This window comes from Pongo abelii, chromosome 18, assembly GCF_028885655.2.
Source record: "Pongo abelii isolate AG06213 chromosome 18, NHGRI_mPonAbe1-v2.0_pri, whole genome shotgun sequence".
NCBI lineage: Eukaryota > Metazoa > Chordata > Mammalia > Primates > Hominidae > Pongo > Pongo abelii.
Window position 1 is genome coordinate 17,438,957 of NC_072003.2, and position 19,025 is coordinate 17,457,981.

At 49.3% G+C, this 19,025-nt stretch overlaps 1 protein-coding gene across 12 annotated transcripts in view; it reads right to left on the reverse strand.

Annotated features, from left to right (window-relative positions):
* ABCC1 (ATP binding cassette subfamily C member 1 (ABCC1 blood group)) overlaps nt 1–19,025 on the reverse strand; it is a 192,968-nt gene that overhangs the window by 114,971 nt on the left and 58,972 nt on the right. For all 12 annotated transcript variants that reach the window (XM_054533507.2, XM_054533513.2, XM_054533512.2 and 9 more), the window contains exons 3-5: nt 18,043–18,168; nt 13,287–13,424; nt 11,240–11,365 (exon numbers count right to left, since the gene is read on the reverse strand). In XM_054533507.2, the coding sequence (XP_054389482.1) occupies nt 11,240–11,365; nt 13,287–13,424; nt 18,043–18,168 (390 nt within the window). The remainder of the gene's footprint in view (nt 1–11,239; nt 11,366–13,286; nt 13,425–18,042; nt 18,169–19,025) is intronic.

Below are 19,025 nucleotides of genomic sequence, written 5' to 3' on the forward strand. Positions count from 1 at the left end.
TATATGGAAACATCAAACTGTACACCTTAAATATATTTTCGAGACAGGGTCTCCCTCTGTCACCCAAGCTGGAGCACGGTAGTCTAATCATAGCTCATTGCAGCCTCGACCTCCCAGGTTCAAGTGATCCTCCCACCTCAGCCCCCCAGGTAGCTGGGACTACAGACGCACAGCACAACACCCAGCTAATTTTTGTATTTTTTGTAGAGGCAGGATTTCACTCTATTGCTTGACCTAGTCTCGAACTCCTGAGCTCAAGTGATCCACCTGCCTCAGCCTCCCAAAGTCCTGGGATTATAGGCATGAACCACCGTGCCCAACCTATATACCATTTTTATTTGTCACTATACATCAATAAAGCTCAAGTGTTTGGGGGGGGGGACCCAGTGGGTTCACAATACACCACTGTACCAGATGCTTTATATATCAGAAGTATCTATGGCCCACAGGCCAGCTATTTATAAATAAAGTTTCATTGGAACAGTCACACCCATTCATTTATGTATTATAAATGAATATGGCAGCTTTTGAGCTACACAGCAGAGTTAGGGGTTGCCACAGTGTATGGCATGCAAAGCCTAAAGTATTTATCAGCCAGCCCTTTCCAGAAAAGGTTGGCTAACCTCTGCCTACCTCAACCCCCACAACATGCTAAGACACAGTGATTAAGGGGTGAAATCAGGCCTCAAATGACAGTCTTTTGCCTGCAAATCCAGTCTTCTTCAGCCTTGGCATCAACACGCAGGACAGAGACAGCCAGGGGAGGCTTGAAATGCAGCCCATATCCAGCTTAACAAGACCCTCAAATCCTAACCTTCCCTCAGCCCAGTAAAACTGAGTCCCCAGCCACTGGTAGAAAACCTGCCCTGCAAATGCAACAAGGACATTGACAGATGGAACACCGCACAGTTTTCTGTTTTTTTTGTGTTTTGAGACTGAGTCTCACTGTCACCCAGGCTGGAGTGCAGTGGCCTGATCTCGGCTCACTGCAACCTCCACCTCCCAGGTTCAAGCAATTCTCCTGCCTCAGCCTCCTGAGTAGCTGGGATTATAGGCACCTGCCACCACGCCCGGCTAATTTTTGGATTTTTTGATAGAGATGGGGTTTCACCATGTTGGCTAGGCTGGTCTCGAACTCCTGACCTCAATTGATTCGCCTGCCTCGGCCTCACAAAGTGCTGGGATTACAGGCATCAGCCACCACGCCCAGCCATTGCCATTTCTAATTTGCACATTCAAAGAGCTTTGTCAAATTCTTCTCCTCACGCTGCCTCTCTTGTATGGATCTAAATACAGATTTTCAGATTATCTCAAGTTACAGATAGGGAGGCCAACACAGGGTCCCCTCTTCACTGGCAAAAAAAAAAGGAAATAGCCTCTTTTTTTTTTTTTTTTTTTTTTTCTGAGACGGTTTCACTCTCATCGCCCAGGCTGCAGCACAATGGTGCATTCTCAGCTCACTGCAGCCTCCGCTTCCCACATTGAAGTGGTTCTCCTACCTCATCCTGCCACATAGCAGGGATTACAGGTGCACGCCACCATGCCTGGCTAATTTTTGCACTTGTAGTAAAGACGGGGTTTTACCATGTTGGCCAGGCTGGTCTCGAACTCCTGACTGACCTCAAGCGATCCACCCACCTCGGCCTCCCAAAGTGCTGGGATTACAGGCATGAGCCACTGCGCCCAGCCTGGAAATAGCCTCTATCTGACGTGGAAGGCCTTACTTGACAACAAAGACAACTAACTTCTGAAGTAGGTCAGACAATAAAAAATAATAAAAATAAAAAAGGAGGAAATAAAAAAGGAGGAAAAAAAATCATGGGGCACTGGATTGTAATCCAGGGAGCATCTCATTTAACCCAAACCAAGGAGAATCGTTTGACATCATACACTAGGTACAAAAGACAGAGCCACCTCCAGGGGGTTTCCCAGCCTCAGACACTGAAATACAGCAACTCCTGTCCCAGAGAGCATGAAAGCAGCTTGTGAACTGGTCCCTCCATTTGAAATGAAAACAATTCAGAGAAGTCCTGGCTGAAGGCAGAGGGAGGAAAAGCCTGATTCATCCAAACAGAGTGATGTGTTCTTTGGCATCCACCATATTGACATCTACGTTTGGTACCAGATGAGCTGGCCAGAAACCCTGTGGTTTGAACCAATTAGGTACGGCAGCCCCAGGCACTGATTCTTGGAGCGCAGGGTAGTTTAAGGACCTTGTCTGGGTCTTTCCGCATGTTGACCTGTTTGTCAGAAACACTCTCGGCTTTTAGTTCTAATGGGTTTTCTGCTGGTTACCTCTGCTCTGCACTGCCAAAGTGCCCCCCACAACCCCTGCACCCAGCAGGAGGTAATGCGTGCAGCAGCAATACGATTTAGAGCAGTGGTCCTCAAACGCGGCTCCATCACCAGCATCGGTGGCACCTGGGAACTTGTTGTGAACCACAGATGCTCGGGATCCACCCAGACCTACTACATCAGAAACTCTGTGGGTGGGGACCAGCAATCTGTGTTTCAAGCGTGAGAACCCAGTGGGAGGGTTCCTGACACATCACCACTCTGACCCTCGATGTCTTCATCTGTCAAGTGGGGAGACAGATCATCCTGTCCTACTGTGAGGACTAAATAAATAATACGGTGCACCCAGCTGTTATCCTTATTATTAGACGGAGACTAAACGTCCAGCAGTAAGAGATTTGCCAGTATAACGTAAACATTGGTGATTTGTTTGCCCTGTTGCTTACCAACTGTGCAAAATGCCTCCCTGCCCAGGACCTCCGTTTCCTCTACTGGAGCACACCCCGGAATCTTTTCCCATGCCCTTTGCCCATCAACTTGTCTGTTTTCTTTTTTTGTTTGTTTGAAGAGATGGGGTCTCACTATGTTGACCAGATTGGTCTTAAACTCTTGGCCTCAAGAAATCTTCCCCCCTAAGCCTCCCAAAGTGCCAGGACTACAGGTGTGAGCCACCACACCTGGCCCTTTTTCTGGTTTTTGATGCTGTAGTGGGCACAGGTCAATGTCCTGGCTCAGCCTCCCTCTCTACCTGCCTGGGTGCCTGCAAAGGCTTTTTAAGTGCCACCGACCTCACCCCCATGTCCAGTGTATCCTCTTCCTTTCAGCCTGAGGATCTTCGAAAACCTGTCCAACCTGAGTGTGTCATTCCACTGGTGAAAAACCTTTCCTCAGCTCCCACCACGGTAGGGTTAAAATTCCAAGTCCTGGCTGGATGTGGTGGTTCACCCACCCGTGTAATCCTAGCATTTTGGGAGGCCAAGGCGGGGCATCACTTGAGCTCAGGAGTTCAAGACCAGCCTGAGTAACATACAGAAACCCCATCTCTACCAAAAATAGAAAAAGTTACTTGGGCGTGGTGGCACTCAACTATGGTCCCAGCTACTTGCGAGGCTGAGGTGGGAGAATCACTTGAGCCCTGGAGGTGGAGGGTACAGTGAGCTGAGATGGCACCACTGCACTCCAACCTTGGTGACAGAGACTCCATCTCAAAAAAATAAAAAATAAAATTCCAAGTCCTTATTGTGACACATAATTGCAGCCTTGATCTCTGATGCTGCCTGACTCTTGCCTCTCTTTTCACTTACATCCTAGCCCTTCCAATCTAGCCAAGCAGAATTTTTTTTTCCTTTCTTTTGAGACGGAGTCTTGCTCTGTCGCCCAGACTGGAGTACAGTGGCGCGATCTCGGCTCACCGCAACCTCCGCCTCCCGGGTTCAAGCGATTCTCCTGCCTGAGCCTCTTGAGTAGCTGGGATTACAGGCATGCACCACCACACCCAGCTAATTTTTGTATTTTCAGTAGAGACGGGGTTTTACCACGTTGGCCAGGCTGGTCTTGAGCTCCTAGTCTCAGGTGATCTGCCTGCGTCAGCCTCCCAAAGTGCTGGGATTACAGGCAAGAGCCACTGCACCCAGCCTAGCCAAGCCGAATTCCAAGCGATTCCCAAACACCCACAAGCTCCCTCAACTGGCCCTTTGCACACACCAGTTGCTCTACCAGGAGCACCCTCCCACCCCACCACCTCCAACCATATTCACCTGGCCAAAGCCTCGAATTCCTTAGACTTGAGCATCCCCTCTCCTCCCTGGATGCTAGCCCTGGAGCCCCAGGCTGTCAGGGATCACTCTCCCAGCCCCCACAACTCCCAGCACTTCCCTCCCTCAGAGCCCCCACTGTCCATCCTGCAGTTGTTGCTTTAACTGCCTGCCACCCACCTTCCATCTCTCCTCGAGGTCAGTGGTCAAAGTCTGTTTCTTTCTAGCTCAGCCCCGGCACAACACCTGATTATTAAATGACTGAAAGCATGACAGAGAAATGGAAAGAAAATGGAGTTTCAACGCTTTAATCAACGGTCCAAGATCAGGCCTTGGTGGGTGGGGACAGAGACTGATCATGAAGGGGCACAAGGGAACTTCCTGGGGTCCTTGCAATGTTCTGTATCTTGACAGGGGTTTAAAGTATTCCTTTATCAAGACTCATCAAATGCTAACTTGAGATCAGCAATTTCACTGTATGTAAATTTTAAGCAAAAAACTCAGAACGGTAAGCAGATCTTAAACTCTAGCTAATGATTTACTTGGAAGTGGGTGCGTGAAAGAATACTAATGTATTTCGAAGGAAGTTTCAGATATCAAAAAAACTAGGTTCAGTGGCTCAAGCCTGTAATCCCAGTACTTTGGGAGGCTGAGGTGGGAGGATTGCTTGAGGCCAGGAGTTCAAGACCAGACTGGGAAACACAGGGAGCCCTCATGCCTATAAAAAATTAAAAAATTAGCCAAACACAGTAGTGTAGTAGTGTAGTAGTAGGGCCCAAGCTACTTGGGAGGCAGAAGTGGGAAGATCATTGGAGCCCAGGAGTTGGAGGCTGCAGTGAGCTATGATCGCACCACTGCACTCTAGTCTGTGAGACAGAGTGAGACCCTATCTCAAAAACAAAAAAGAAAACAAAAGTAGCCGGTTGGCTGGCTGATTAGCTATCTGGTTAGACAGACAGATATGTGACAAAGCAAGTTTAGCAAAATGTTAACTGTGGTTCTAGGTACCAACTCTACGACTGCTCACTGTAGAATTCTTTCAACTTTTCTGTAGGTTTAAAAATGTTCATAGTAAAATACGGGGGGGGAAATATTACATATTGTACAGACAGGACTAAAAATACCTCTTACTGCAAATGAGCTGAGTAGCTTTCACTGAATGTTCCAAACCAGTGATTTGCAACCCTGAACTACCTGGAGATCTTGTTAAAATGAGTTTGACTTGGTAGGTTTCGGATGAGGCCTGAGACCCAGCATTTCTAGCAAACTTCCGGGGGTATCGAGCTGTTCCAACTGGTCCAAGGACCTCTGCTTTCAGCTGGGACCTAATAAATGATCTCCTTTGGCCTTGATCCCCTTATCTACAAGATCCTCCTCCCCCAAACCTAAACCACAGACTCAGTGCCAATGAGAAAAAAGGCAGGAGACTGGGGTCCGGCCGGAGCCCTAGCAGTCTTGGTCAGCCCTGCCCAGGCTCCCAAAAGCCTCGGCAGCCCCAGAGCCAGAAGGACAGATGGGAGGAGCCCCACCAAGCAGCCAGGGCTGGAATAGACATCCGAGTCATGCAGTGGGAGCAGGGCCAGCTGGGGAGGATTGGCCGACTCAGTGACTCAGCACGAAGTGGCCTGGAGGAGCTGGCTCTGCCAGCTCCCACCCAGGCCCCACCTGACCTGACCCCAGCTGCCCCAGGCCTTGGCTGATCACTCTGAGGACAGGCGACAGGTGATGGATAGCCTGCTGCTGCTCTGAGGATGGGACAGCAGCAAGCCTGGACTCTCCCCATCTTCCTGGCTCCACTGTGATTCAATCCCTGAGAGTGATGGGAAGACAAGCAAAGAGGGTGTCCTGTTGTCCTCCTCCCCAGATCACAGGGCTCAGGTCTGGGACAGAGAGAGGAGGTGAAGCCAACAACAAATCAAGTTGCAAACCGTTTTCAAGAAGGGGCTGCTGAGGTCCCCAAAGGAAGAGCACCGAGACCAAAGCCACGAGTCTAGCTGATTCTCACAGGACCTGGTTCCTACACTTCCTTGCCCCCATCTCAATTGCTAGGCTATGTTGCTAGGTAGTTATGTGGTTATTATGTTTGTTTGTTTGAGACAGGGTCTCAGTCTGTTGCCCAGACTGGAGCGATCTCGGCTCACTGCAACCTCTGCCTCCCGGGTACAAGCAATTCTCCTGCCTCTGCCTCCTAAATAGCGGGGATCACAAGTGCTCGACACCATGCACAGCTAATTTTTGTATTTTTAGTAGAGATGGGATTTCACCATGTTGGTCGGGCTGGTCTCAAACTCCTGACCTCAGGTGATCTACCTGTCTCGGCCTCCCAAAGTGCTGGGTTTACAGGTGTGAGCCACCACACCCGGCCTTGAACAAGATTTTTAAAAGCACTTAGCATCACCGAATTGCACACTTAAAATGGTTAAAACAGCGAATCTTAGGTTACATATATTTAACCCCCCAAAATGCAACATTTTAAAAAAGAAAATAAGGCTCTTGACACCATGCCAAGCCTTCAGAACATCTGTGCATACATCAGTCCCCTTCCTCTTTCTGCTGGTAATACTTGAACAGGATGAAGGCAGAGAAGCAGCTTAATCTGATGTCCTGTGAGGCCTCATGCACACTTCACCCTTATGCAAGACATAATATATGTGCCACATGTACTGAGCACCTCCCCATTTAACACAACAATAAAATTACCACTAAAGGCCCACCGTGTGCCTGGCTGTGTCTTAGGCACTGAGGTTACAAGGTGGATACTGCCATGTGAAGCCTCTAGTCTAACACAAAGCCATTATTTAGCCAAGACCCTCCCGTTCAGCAGTTACAACCAAGAGAAGTGACATGATTGTGCAGAACAGCCAATCGTGAGTTCGAATCTCTGCTCTACTACTCACACTGAGCAAGGCACTTATGTCTACGATTCAGTTTGTCTGTAAAATGAGAAAAATAGTACCAAGTTCACCAGGACTGCTGTGAGTCAAGTGAGACATGCATATAAAGAACTTAGCATAGTGCTAGTCAGTACACAGCAAGCATCTAATAAATGTTGATTCCCGTCCTTGCCTCGCATAGGAAGAAAGAATGCCTGAAAATGGAAAGGGGACAAAAAAGGAAGCTAAAAAGTCATCAGAGCTAAAGACATGCTTAGACCAGCGGTGGACAAACTTCTTCTGTAAAGGGCCAGATGGTAGGTATCTTAGACTTTGCGGGTGCTACAGTCTCTGTAGCAACTACACAACTCCACTGCTGCAGCTCCAGACACCTGTAGACACTATGTGATGAACGCGAGTGGCTGTGTTCCAATAAAACTTTATTTACAAAAAGAGGCAGCAGGCCAGATTCAGCCCATGGGCTACTGGCTAACTCCTGGTCTAAACTCTAATCTGCAAAAAGGTAAATGGCAACCCCATGGGGTTCCTGAACAGGAACCCAAAGGGAAGTTCAGGCTTCCTGGACAGAGAGTGTCAGCCAATCAAAGTGTTCTCTCCCGGACAGGTGCACAAATGTCAGAAATGCAGCAGCCTGCACACCCACATTTGACACCCTGCTGGATCTCACTGCACAAGAGGCAGACCACAGCCGGGCACGGTGGCTCAGGCCTGTAATCCCAGCACTTTGGGAGGCCAAAGTGGGCGGATCGCTTGAAGTCAGGAGATTGAGACCAGCCTGGCCAACATGGTGAAACCCCATCTCTACTAAAAATACAAAAACTAGCTGGGCATGGTGGTGTGCGCCTGTAGTCCCAGTTACTCACGAGGCTGAGGCAGGAGAATTGCTTGAACCTGGGAGGCGGAGGCTGCAGAGCCAAGATCATGCCACTGCACTACAGCCTTGGCGACAGAGCGAGACTCCAAAGAGACAAACCACAGTGTCTTCCACCATCTTGGAAGACCAGCAATGACACAGGAGGAGCCGGGGGAGATGAGACAGAAACAGAAAACAATGACTGGGGAGAAGAGTCAGGGTGTCCCAGCCCCACAACAGTGCAGCCTTTTAGCCGCCAGAGCTGAGAGCTTCATGTCACCCAGGGTGGCAGAGCAAATCCCAGGCCCAGGTTGCCAGGAATGCAGAAAGCACAAAAAAAGGTCCAAGTCAGCTCTGTGAGTCACCCTGGTACACACACGCCCAGGGGAGAAGTGAAAGGGAATTTATCCAGATTCCCAAGGGAGATCAGAAATCAGAAAGTCCCTCCTTCAAAAAGCTTCCAGAACCAGCCATGGCAAGAGAGCTCTTCCCAGGCTCCCAGAGGAAGCTTGATGGGTCAGGTGATCCCCACGCCAGCCAGGCAGCCCCAACCAGACTCTGTTTACCCTGAGCAATCCAAGGTCTGCAGCCACCCAGGTGAGGTGTGACTTGTTTTGTATAAATCCCAGTTCTAAAGAATGGCTCGGCCAGACGCGGTGGCTCAACACCTGTAATCTCAACACTTTGGGAGGCCAAGGCGGGTGGGTCGCCTGAGGTCAGGAGTTCAAGAGTAGCCTGGCCAAGATGGTGAAGCCCCGTCTCTACTAAAAATACAAAAATTAGTCAAGCATGGTGATGGGCGCCTGTAATCCCGGCGTCTCAGGAGGCTGAAGCAGAAGAATCGCTTGAACCCAGGAGGCAGGGTTGCAGTGGGCTGAGATCGTGCCACTGCATTCCAGCCTGGGCAACAAGAGCAAGAATCCATCTAAAACAAACAAACAAACAAACAAAAGACAAAAAAGAATAGCCCAACATTTGACAAACAGGGACACTCGACTGCCACACACTTACACACACTGATACACAATACATACAACAGCCACTGACTCATGAGCCCCTCTCTTCTGTGTCAGGCACCAGCCAGGGATCCAAAATGGGGTGACCCCTGGGCTCAAGCGATCCTCTAGCCTTGGCCTTTCAAAGTGCTGGGATTACAGGCATGAGTCACCATTGCCTTTGTGAACTTTATACATATGCAAGCACACACAACACAAAGACACATACACACATACATGAACATAAACACACAAGCACACATTCATATAAGCACATACATGCATATACATGCCTATGACTACCGAGACACATGAGCAAGCACATGCATACATACACGTGCACAGAGATGCACAGGAATACATACACAGATGCATGCACTTGCTCATTTCTCCAACCCAGCTCCTCTTTGGGCAAGGAAATACCAACACGGGACTCCTCAGAACATACACTGGGACATGCATTTCTTTTTTCTTTTCTTTTTTTTTTTGAGACAGAGTCTCATTCTGTCACCCTGGTTGGAGTGCAGTGGTGTGATCTCTGCTCACTGCAACCTCCGCCTCCCAGGATTAAGTGATTCTCCTGCCTCAGCCTCCCAACTAGCTGGGATTACAAGCATGCGCCACCATGCCTGGCTAATTTTTGTATTTTTAGCAGAGATGGCATTTCACCATGTTGTCTAAGCTGGTCTCGAACTCCTGAACTCAACTGATCTGCCTGCCTCAGCTTCCCAAAGTGCTGGCACTACAGGTGTGAGCCACCACACCCGGCCTGGGACATAGGTTTCTAAAATCTCTTAGTTATCATCAACCTCCTCCTCCATACTGAAGCCCACCAAGCCCTTTTGTCACCCACAAGGCGAGCCTCTGCCCCTCACAGAGGTTTAGACCAAACCCAACAGAACCACAGAGGTGAAAAGTGCTCCCACTGCAATCTGCCCAATACCAGCTGACTAGCCATGAATCAGCATTAAATAGGTGCTCCAAGGCCTCCCTGCCATACTCACAATAAAACCCAAACAGCTCATCTGGCTCACAAGGAGACTCTCCCACCTCTCAGGCACCCACCGTCTCTTAGCCTTCTCTGGCTGTGCTGGCTTTTCTTGCTGTTCTCTCCACACCTCCCCACCCCAGGACCCTTGCACTTGTTCCCCTCTGCCTGGAACACTCTTCCTCCAGGTGTTTGCTCCACCCACTACCTCACCCCTCTAGGTCTCTGCTTACATGCAGTTTTCTGGTCAGGCCTTCCCAGATCTCTCTTATCAAAAGCTGCACATGAGCCTGGGCAACACAGCAAGATCCCATCTCTATTAAAAAAAAATAAAGAATAGGCCAGGCATGGTGACTCACACCTGTAATCCCAGCACTTTGAGAGGCCAAGGCAAGAGGATCGCTTGAGCCCAGGGGTTTGAGACCAGCCTGGGCAACATAGTAATACCCCATCTCCCCATCTTTAATTATTAATTAATTAAAAGTAAGCCAAGTTGGGGAGCAGGTGGAGGGAGAGCATCAGGAGGAATAGCTAATGGAACCTGGGCTTGATTCTTAGATGATGGGTTGATCAGTGCAGCAAATCACCATGGCACACATCTACCTATGTAACAAACTTGCACGTCCTGTACATGTACCCTGGAACTTAAAATAAAAGTTGAAGAAAGAAAAAGAATTAGCCAGGCATGGTGGTGTGTGCCTGTAATTCCAGCTACTCAGAAGGCTGAGGTAGGAAGATTGCTTGAGCCCAGGAGGTCAAGGCTACAGTGAGCCAAGACCACACCACTGCACTCCAGCCTAGGCAACAGAGCAAAACTCTGTCTCAAAAAAAGAAGAAAGAAAAGAATTAAGGGAAATTAATAAAGTGTTCCCTTTTGTTCTACTAGCAGAAACGGTGGCCATCTCTACACTCCTCACTGATAAGTTTCCATATTTACAGAATTTCTCTGAAACTGACAAAACAGACCAAGGGTCTCAAACTCAAATCCCTCAGGGGCCAGGCACTTGCCACAAGTAAGGAAAGCATGCCAGTATAATACAATAGGGAGTGGTGGGGACTCCAGCAACTCCTCAGCTCTGCCCTGTAGGATTATAGGCCTAATCTGTCAGAACTTCACTTTTCCAGAACATCTGGACAGCTAGAATTCATAAAAAATACCTGATTTGTAACTATCTGCTCACATTTTCCAAAATCACCATGCCAAGTGAGAAACCTACAGGCCTGGAAGATAGCAGTTCATCAACAACAAAGCAGATTCTCTCCTTCAGCTCCCCCAGTCACATCTAAGCCTCAGTTTTTCCATCTGTAAAGTAGGCGGGATGATATTCCCTGTACCAGGGGTTGAGGGAGGCTGGAACGAGATCCTGGATGGATCTAAGAAATGTTAGCTGGTACTGTGTCACGCATCTCTCTCACACTCACACACACACGCACACACACTTGTCTGTGGTCACACTTACAGGGTCGTGGATGGTTTCCGAGAACAGGGGTGAGCGATCTGAGAAACAGGACAAGACGAGCTGAACGAGTAAGAGGGAAAAGTAGACGTAGAAAGTGATGTCACGAAACAGGTCCACCTGGGCATCCTGCGTGGTGGGGAAGGAAGGAGGAAAAAGATCACATTCTGTGGCTGGGTGTGGTGGCTCATGCCTGTAATCCTAGCACTTTTGGAGGCCGAGACACGCGGATCACCTGAGGTCAAGAGTTGGAGACCAGCCTGGTCAACATGGTGAAACCCCATCTCTACTGAAAATACAAAAATTAGCCAGATGTGGTGGCGGGCAACTGTAATCCCAGCTACTCAGGAGGCTGAGACAGGAGAATCACTTGAACCCAGGAGGCAGAGGCTGCAGTGAGCCGAAATCGCACCACTGCATTCCAGCCTGTGTGACAGAGAGAAACTCCATCTCGGGAAAAAAAAAAAAAAAAAAAAAAAAAAACAAGATCATACTCTGAGAGCAGGTGGCAGAAACCCAGAGGGCAGACGGCACCATGGAAGGTGCACCCACTCAGCCGCAGGGACATCACAGGCTCCCCAGGGGCTCCCAGCTCCCCATGGGATGTAACGGCAGAAAGCCGGCTCCATCACCGGTAGTCTCACTGCTCACCGCTGCCTGACGGGAGGAAGACAGGGGTTGGGAGTGAAACAAAGCTGTATCAAGGCCTGGCTCTCTCACACTGGCTGTGGGATCTTGTCAACTTATTTAACCTTTCTGTGCCTCAGTTTCCCCACCTATAAACCACCGGTGGTTCTTAACCAGGGGTGATTCTGCCTCCCAGGAAACATCTGGCAGTGTCTGGGGAAATCTTGTTTGTCGTAACTTGGGAGTGTTACGGCACCCAGTCAGGGGAAGCCAGGGACGCCCCTAAATGTCTATAAAGCACAGGACAGCCCCTACAACCAAGGAGTCTCCAATCCAAAATGTCGATTAGTGCTGAGGCTGAGAAATTCTGTCCAAGTCACTGCAAAAGGTCAGGAAGATTATTCGTGACACATACACAGTCCCCTGTGAGGCACTTTGAAAACATGAACTCAATCAGCATCAGCTGCTATCACTCACGATAGATAATATGTAGGCACTCAATAGTCAAATGTTCAGCTTCTTTTCCTTCCTTTGCCTCACACCAGTCTCTAATTAGCTCCAAGACGGCAGGAACAGCAGGTTATTCTAAAAGCACACACTCCAGGTCAGGCTTGGTGGCTCACGCCTGTAATCCCAACACTCTGGGAGGCCGAGGCGGGTGGATCATGAGGTCAAGTGATCGAGACCATCCTGGCCAACATGGTGAAACCCCGTCTCTACTAAAAATACAAAAATTAGCTGGGCATGGTGGCACGTGCCTGTGGTCCCAGCTATTCGGGAGGCTGAGGCAGGAGAATCGCTTGAACACAGGAGGTAGAAGTTACAGTGAGCCTAGATCATGCCACTGCACTCCAGCCTGCCGACACAGCGAGACTCCACCTGAACAACAACAGCAAAAAAAAAAAAAAAAAAAAAAAAAGTGCACACTCCTCAGAATTCCTAGGAGCAGCACACGGCAGCCAATGTAAACAACTTCTCCAGCCAGAGCAGCAACTGATGGGACAAAGGTAACGTGAGGACAAGCCTAGGGTCCCCCAGGGGAACAGTCACTCTGCAAACACCGTTCCCAGCTCAGCTCCATCCCTGCCTGGCAAAATTTGGAGCCGCCTATCTTGCTGTTTCCTGCTGATGGGGCCAGCCTGGCATCGGCCCACAGCTCCGGCCATTGGAGGTCCCATGGGAGCCCCTTGGAGCAACACAGACAACTCAGGCCCTGGGGAAAGGAGGTGCTAGAAAAAAGGCTGGGGCTGACTTAGTGAGGATTTGGTGGGGTAGGCAAGTCACCAAGGGATAAGCTAGGTGCATGTGGCTACCCATCCCCTGGTTCCCATGGCAACGCATGACTTCTACACAAGCCAGAGGGACCCAGCATCTCTCCCCACTGGGCCACTGAAGGAAGATGAGGAACAAGACTGCCACTTACCTCTTTTAAGGCTGTCATAATTTTGGATCTCAGGATGGCTAGGGCACACAGTAGGGCTACCAGCCAGAAAGTGAGCATGATCCCTGAAGACTGAACTCCCTTCCTCCTCTCCAGCTGAATTAAAAAGGTAGCAAGCAGCTGAGGAGAGAAGCACATGACAGAAGTTGTTGGTTATTTTTTTTTTTTTTTTTTGAGACAGAGTTTCATTCTTGTCACCCAGGCTAGAGTGCAGTGGCGCAATCTCAGCTCACTGCAACCTCCGCCTCCCAGGTTCAAGTGATTCTCCTGCCTCAGCCTCCCAAGTAGCTGGGACTACAGGTGCCCACCACCACGCCTAGCTAATTTTTGTATTTTTAGTAGAGCCGGGGTTTCACCATGTTGGCCAGGCTGGTCTCAAACTCCTGACCTCGGGTGATCCACTTGCCTTGGCCTTCCAAGGTGCTGGGATTACAGGTGTGAGCCACTGCTCCCAGCCACATTATTTCTTAATGGACCACGTAATAAGTATTTTGGACTTCATGGGCCATAGACTCTACATCAAAACTACTCAGCTTTGCCACTGCAGTGTGAAAGTGGCAATAGACAAGATATAAATGAATGGACATGGCTTCATGCCAATAAAACTTTATTTAAAAGAACAGGCAGAGTACCCGGAATGAAAAACAAAACCTACTTGCCCTGATGCTCAACGTTCCCAGGGTCAGCCTCTGCCCCATCGCCCCTGCTCTCCACCTCGGCCATCTCTGCTCCAGCCACACAGAACCCTCAAGTTTTCCCTGTGACCCCCAGGACTTTACATGTGCTTTTCTCCCCAGCTGGTCCTCTGCCTTCAGCCCCTTAAGCTTTTTAACAACCTGCTCATTCTCAGGCTTCAGCTCCACCATCCCTCCCTCAGAGAAGCCTGGCTATCCCCCAGACCAAAGCAAGCTCCCCTACCTTCACCCTCACACAGCATTCTGCAGACATTTAAACACTTTCTGCCTTTTTGAGGAATCATTTGTTTAATGTCTGTTTGCACAGCTAGACTATATGCTTGTGTCTCCAACACTTGATACAGAGTAGGGATAAAAAATTAAAAAAAAAAAAAATCAGCTGGGTGCAGTGGCTCATGCCTGTAATCCCAGCACTTTGGGAGGCCAAGGCGGGCAGATCACTTGAGGTCAGGAGTTTGAGACCAGCCTGGCCAACATGGTGAAACCCTGTCTCTACTAAAAATACAAAAATTAACCACACATGGTGGTGTGCGCCTTTAGTCACAGCTAGCTGGGAAGCTGAGGCAGGAGAATCACTTGAACCTGGAAGGCGGAGGCTACAGTGAGCTGAGATTGCGCTACTGCATTCCAGCCTGGGCAACAGAGTGAGACTCCATCTTAAAGGAAAAAAAAAAAAAAAAAAAAATGTGCTGGCTGCATCCTGTCCCATATTCCCAGTGCCTGCATACTCTGGTTCCCTGGGATGTAGTCAGAATGTTTCTGACACATTCACAGCTGAGCTGGTCCTCCATTCCATCCCAGAGATCTCAGGTGGATAAAGAGAGGCTGAGGATCTCATAGGCCAGTTCACCTCTTGGCCAGCCCAGCTCAGAGTCCCCTGAGGGGTCAAAAGCCCCAACCCTCAGACTATCACCCCCGTTTCCCCCAGGGTGACAGAGGCATAAATGAACAATCAAAAGACCAGGAACAGCCAGGCACAGTGGCTTACGCCTGTAATACCAGCACTTTGGGAGGCCGAGGCACATGGATCACCTGAGGTCAGGAGTTTGAGACCAGCCTGGCCAACATGGTGAAACCCCGTCTCTACTAAAAATACAAAAATTAGCCAGGTTTGGTGGCACGTGCCTGTAATCCCAGTTATTGGGGAGGCTGAGGCAGGAGAATCACTTGAACCCGGTAGTCAGAGGTTGCAGTGAGCCAAGATCGCGCCACTGCGCACCAGCCTAGGAAAAAAGAGCGAAACTCTGCCTCAAAGGAAAAAAAAAAAAGACTAGGAACAAGGAAAGTTAAGGGAGGACGACCTACTCAAGTCAAAACAGCTGACCACGTATGGTGGCTCATGCCTGTAATCCCACCACTTTAGGAGGCCAAGGCAGGGGGATCACTTGGGCCCGGGAGTTTAAGACTAGCCTGGGCAACATGGAAAGACCCTGTCTCTTTTATAGTGAAATTGAAAAAAAAAAAAAAATCCACTCTAATACCCTGCTGTCAGACGCGGAGCCCAAGACCTGAATTCAGTACAAAGCAAAGCCCTTTACTCTCTCATTCCCTCCATGCATTTATGGAACGCTTACTGCATGCCAGGCACAGGGCCAGGCTCTGAGGACACAAAGGGGAATCAAACCCAGCAGGAGAGCCAGGCGTGAAGCAGAGAGAGCCCCACAGGCACCAGGCTACACGCTGGGGCCTAGACTGGAAGCTGGCCCTACCACTTACTGACCAGGTGACCTTGGGCCAGTCCTTCTCCTCTCTGTACCACAGTTTGCTTATCTTATTTACAATGTAAAAGGGTTAATAAATAAAGGGATTAGGACAGTTTCCGGCAGAGAGTGGACAGCACATATGTGTGCTATATAGAATCATGGTCTGGGCCAGGCATGGTGGCTCACACCTATAATCCTAGCACTTTGGGGGGCCCAGGCAGGAGGATCACTTGAGACAAGGAGTTTGAGGCCAGCCTGGGGAACATAGGGAGACCCTGTCTCTACAAAAACAACAAATTGGCCGGGGGTGGTGGCTCATGCCTGTAATCCCAGCACTTTGGGAGGCCTAGGTGGGTGGATCACCTGAGGTCAGGAGTTCGAGACCAGCCTGGCCAAAATGGTGAAATCCCATCTCTACTAAAAATACAAAATTAGCCGGGCGTGGTGGCGCATGCATCCCAGCTTCTCGGAAGGCTGAGGCAGAAGAATCGCTTGAATCCAGGAGGCGGAGGTTGCGGCAACTCAAGATCACGCCATTACATTCCAGCCTGGGCAACAAGAGCGACACTCCATCTCGGGGGGAAAAATAAAAAAATAAAAAATAAATTTAGATGGGCATGTTGGTGCATGTCTACACTCCCGGCTACTTGGGAGGCTGAGGCAGAAGGATCATTTGAGCCCAGGAGTTCAAGCCTGCAGTGAGCTGTGATCTCACGCCAGTGAAGTCCAGCCTGGGCAACAGAATATGACTCTGACTCTAAAATTCAAAAAAATGAAAAATTAATTTAGAAAATAAAGATTCATGGTCCTTGGCAATCTGGCTCCACGTTGTCTTTCCTGACCCCTCTGTCATATGCACTCTATCCCCTCAACCCTCACACCGTGTTCCTTCACCGAACACCTTGTCCTCCCTGCCTGCATAGTCCCCTTAACCTTCCACCCCTCCCTGGACACGCTGTTCACCCTGCTCAGAATGTCCTGCCTTAAACTTGTTCTTTCCTTTTTTTTTTTCTTTTTTGAGATGAGGTCTCACTCTGTCCCCCAGACTGGAGCACAGTGGCGTGATCTCGGCTTACTGCAGCCTCCACTTCCCGGGTTCAAGCAATTCTCCTGCCTCAGCCTCTTGAGTAGCTAGGACTATAGGCGTGTGCCACCACACTGGCTAATTTTTTTATTTTTAGTAGAAACGAGGTTTTGCCATGTTGGCTACACTGGTCTCAAACTCCCAACCTCAAGTGATTCTCCCGCCTCAGCCTCCCAAAGTGCTGGGATTACAGGCATGAGCCACCATGCCCAGCCTCCCCCCTCTTTTTACAATACTCAAGGGCTACACTCTCCAAGAACTGTCTGATCAGGGCTCAGAAGCTGCAGGTTGTGGGGGCTAAAAGCATGGCGTCTGGGGTCCCACCCCTGACTCAGCTGCACATTAGCGGTGTGACCTTGAGCAGGACACTTAACCTCTCTGTGCCTTGTTTCCTCACCTGTAAGATGGGAACAAAGCAGTACCCATCTCACAGGGTTGTTGTGAAGATTCAATGAATTTCAAGACACGTGAAACACCAAGAATACTGCCAGGTACATACATAGTAAGTGCTCAATACACGTCAGCTGTAATTAATAGTTGTTTCCTTGTCTCTATCACTCACTAAGTTGTGTATCCCCCTGGGACAGAGCAGTTTCCTATTTAGCTTAGCAACCCACCGCCTGCACCAGATAGTGAAAACGCAAGGCCATTAGACCCCAGGCAGTTAGTATATAAGTGACCAAAGTAGCCAATACAAGAGCAAAGTATGGCAAACGCAACAAAAGGTGGCAACTGCCACTCAATCAGTGGCAGGGAAGACAATAGGGCATGGTGGGGACTGTGGCAAACTGGACAACACATGCCCCATCCAAAGACTGCAGCTGGGGCTGGTAACAGTGGCTCATGCTTATAATGCCAGTGCTCTGGAAGGATCACTTGAGGCCAGGAGTTTAAGACCAGCCTAGATAACCAGTGAGATCCCATTTCTACAGAAAATTTTAAAATTAGCCAAAAATAAGCTGGGCATGGTGACACACATCTGTAGTTCCAATTACTCATAAGTCTGAGGTAGAAGGATTGCTTGAGGACAGAAGTTTGAGGCTGCAGTGAACTATGATGGTACCACTGCAGCCTGGATGAAAGCGAGATGTCATCTCTTAAGAAAAAAAAAAAAAAAAAAAAAAAGGCTACATTTATATCCCAGCTCCAGCTGATCACTGCCTTAAAAAACTATGATTCTAGTCTTACAAGTTACTACTTTTGGTCTCCACTGAGCCCAGCAGATGGCCCAGGGGTCACAGCCAGCTCCTACTTACCATGGTGACGCCCAAGAGTGTTGGGCTGACCAGAAACACTGGGGCCAGGAATATGCCCCGACTTCTTTCCCAGAAAGAGTAGAAGAGGTCTGCCCAGCAGACGATCCACAGCAAAAATCCCAAGGCCTGGAAGAGAAGCACATACATATCCTACAACAGACAGCCCTGGAACCTCCCGCAGGGCCTGCACAAACAGCTCAGCCCCAGGGATAGGGGAACCAGCCAGCCTTCAAATGATCAGCCACAGTCCTAGGACATGGCACATATCCTCTGGAATAAGGACAAGTCCTCGGTAGGGTGAGCTAGCATCCAGGCCGGCACGTGATGGTCTGTAACCAGCTTGCTACGCCCCACTACCTCCAACAGGACTGTTTGTCTGGTCACCATGCTCCCCGGTGCCTGAACACTCAAGAGCTCAGCTCACAGCTCATCTCTAGCTGCAACTCCGGCGCACTGCACAAGAAAGCCCTCCACAACAACCATTCATTCAACCAGTACTTACTGAGGGCCCTCTATGGGTGGGATACGTTTCAAGGTGCATCCATTCTCAAATGATTCAGAAAAAATAAATTATAGCATGCGTATAGAGAGAGAGAGAGCAAAAGCTCATGATAAAACAAATGTAGCAAAAGATTAAAAAATCAGTGAATACAGGCCAGATTCATGCCTGTAATACCAGCACTTTGGGAGGCTGAGGCAGGAGGATCACTGGAAGCCAGGAGTTTGACAACAGCCTGGGCAACAAGGCGAGACCCTGTCTCTACAAAAAATTGTTTTAAATTAGCCAGGCATGGTGGTGTATGCCTGCAGTCCCAGCTACCAGCTACTCAAAAAGCTGAGGCAGGAGGATGACTTGAGCCAGGAGTTCGAGGTTGCAGTATGCTGTGATCATACCATTGCACTCCAGCCTGGGCAAAAGAGCAAGACCCTGTGTCAAAAAAAAAACAAAAAAACAAAAAAACAAGAAACAGTGACTATGAGTG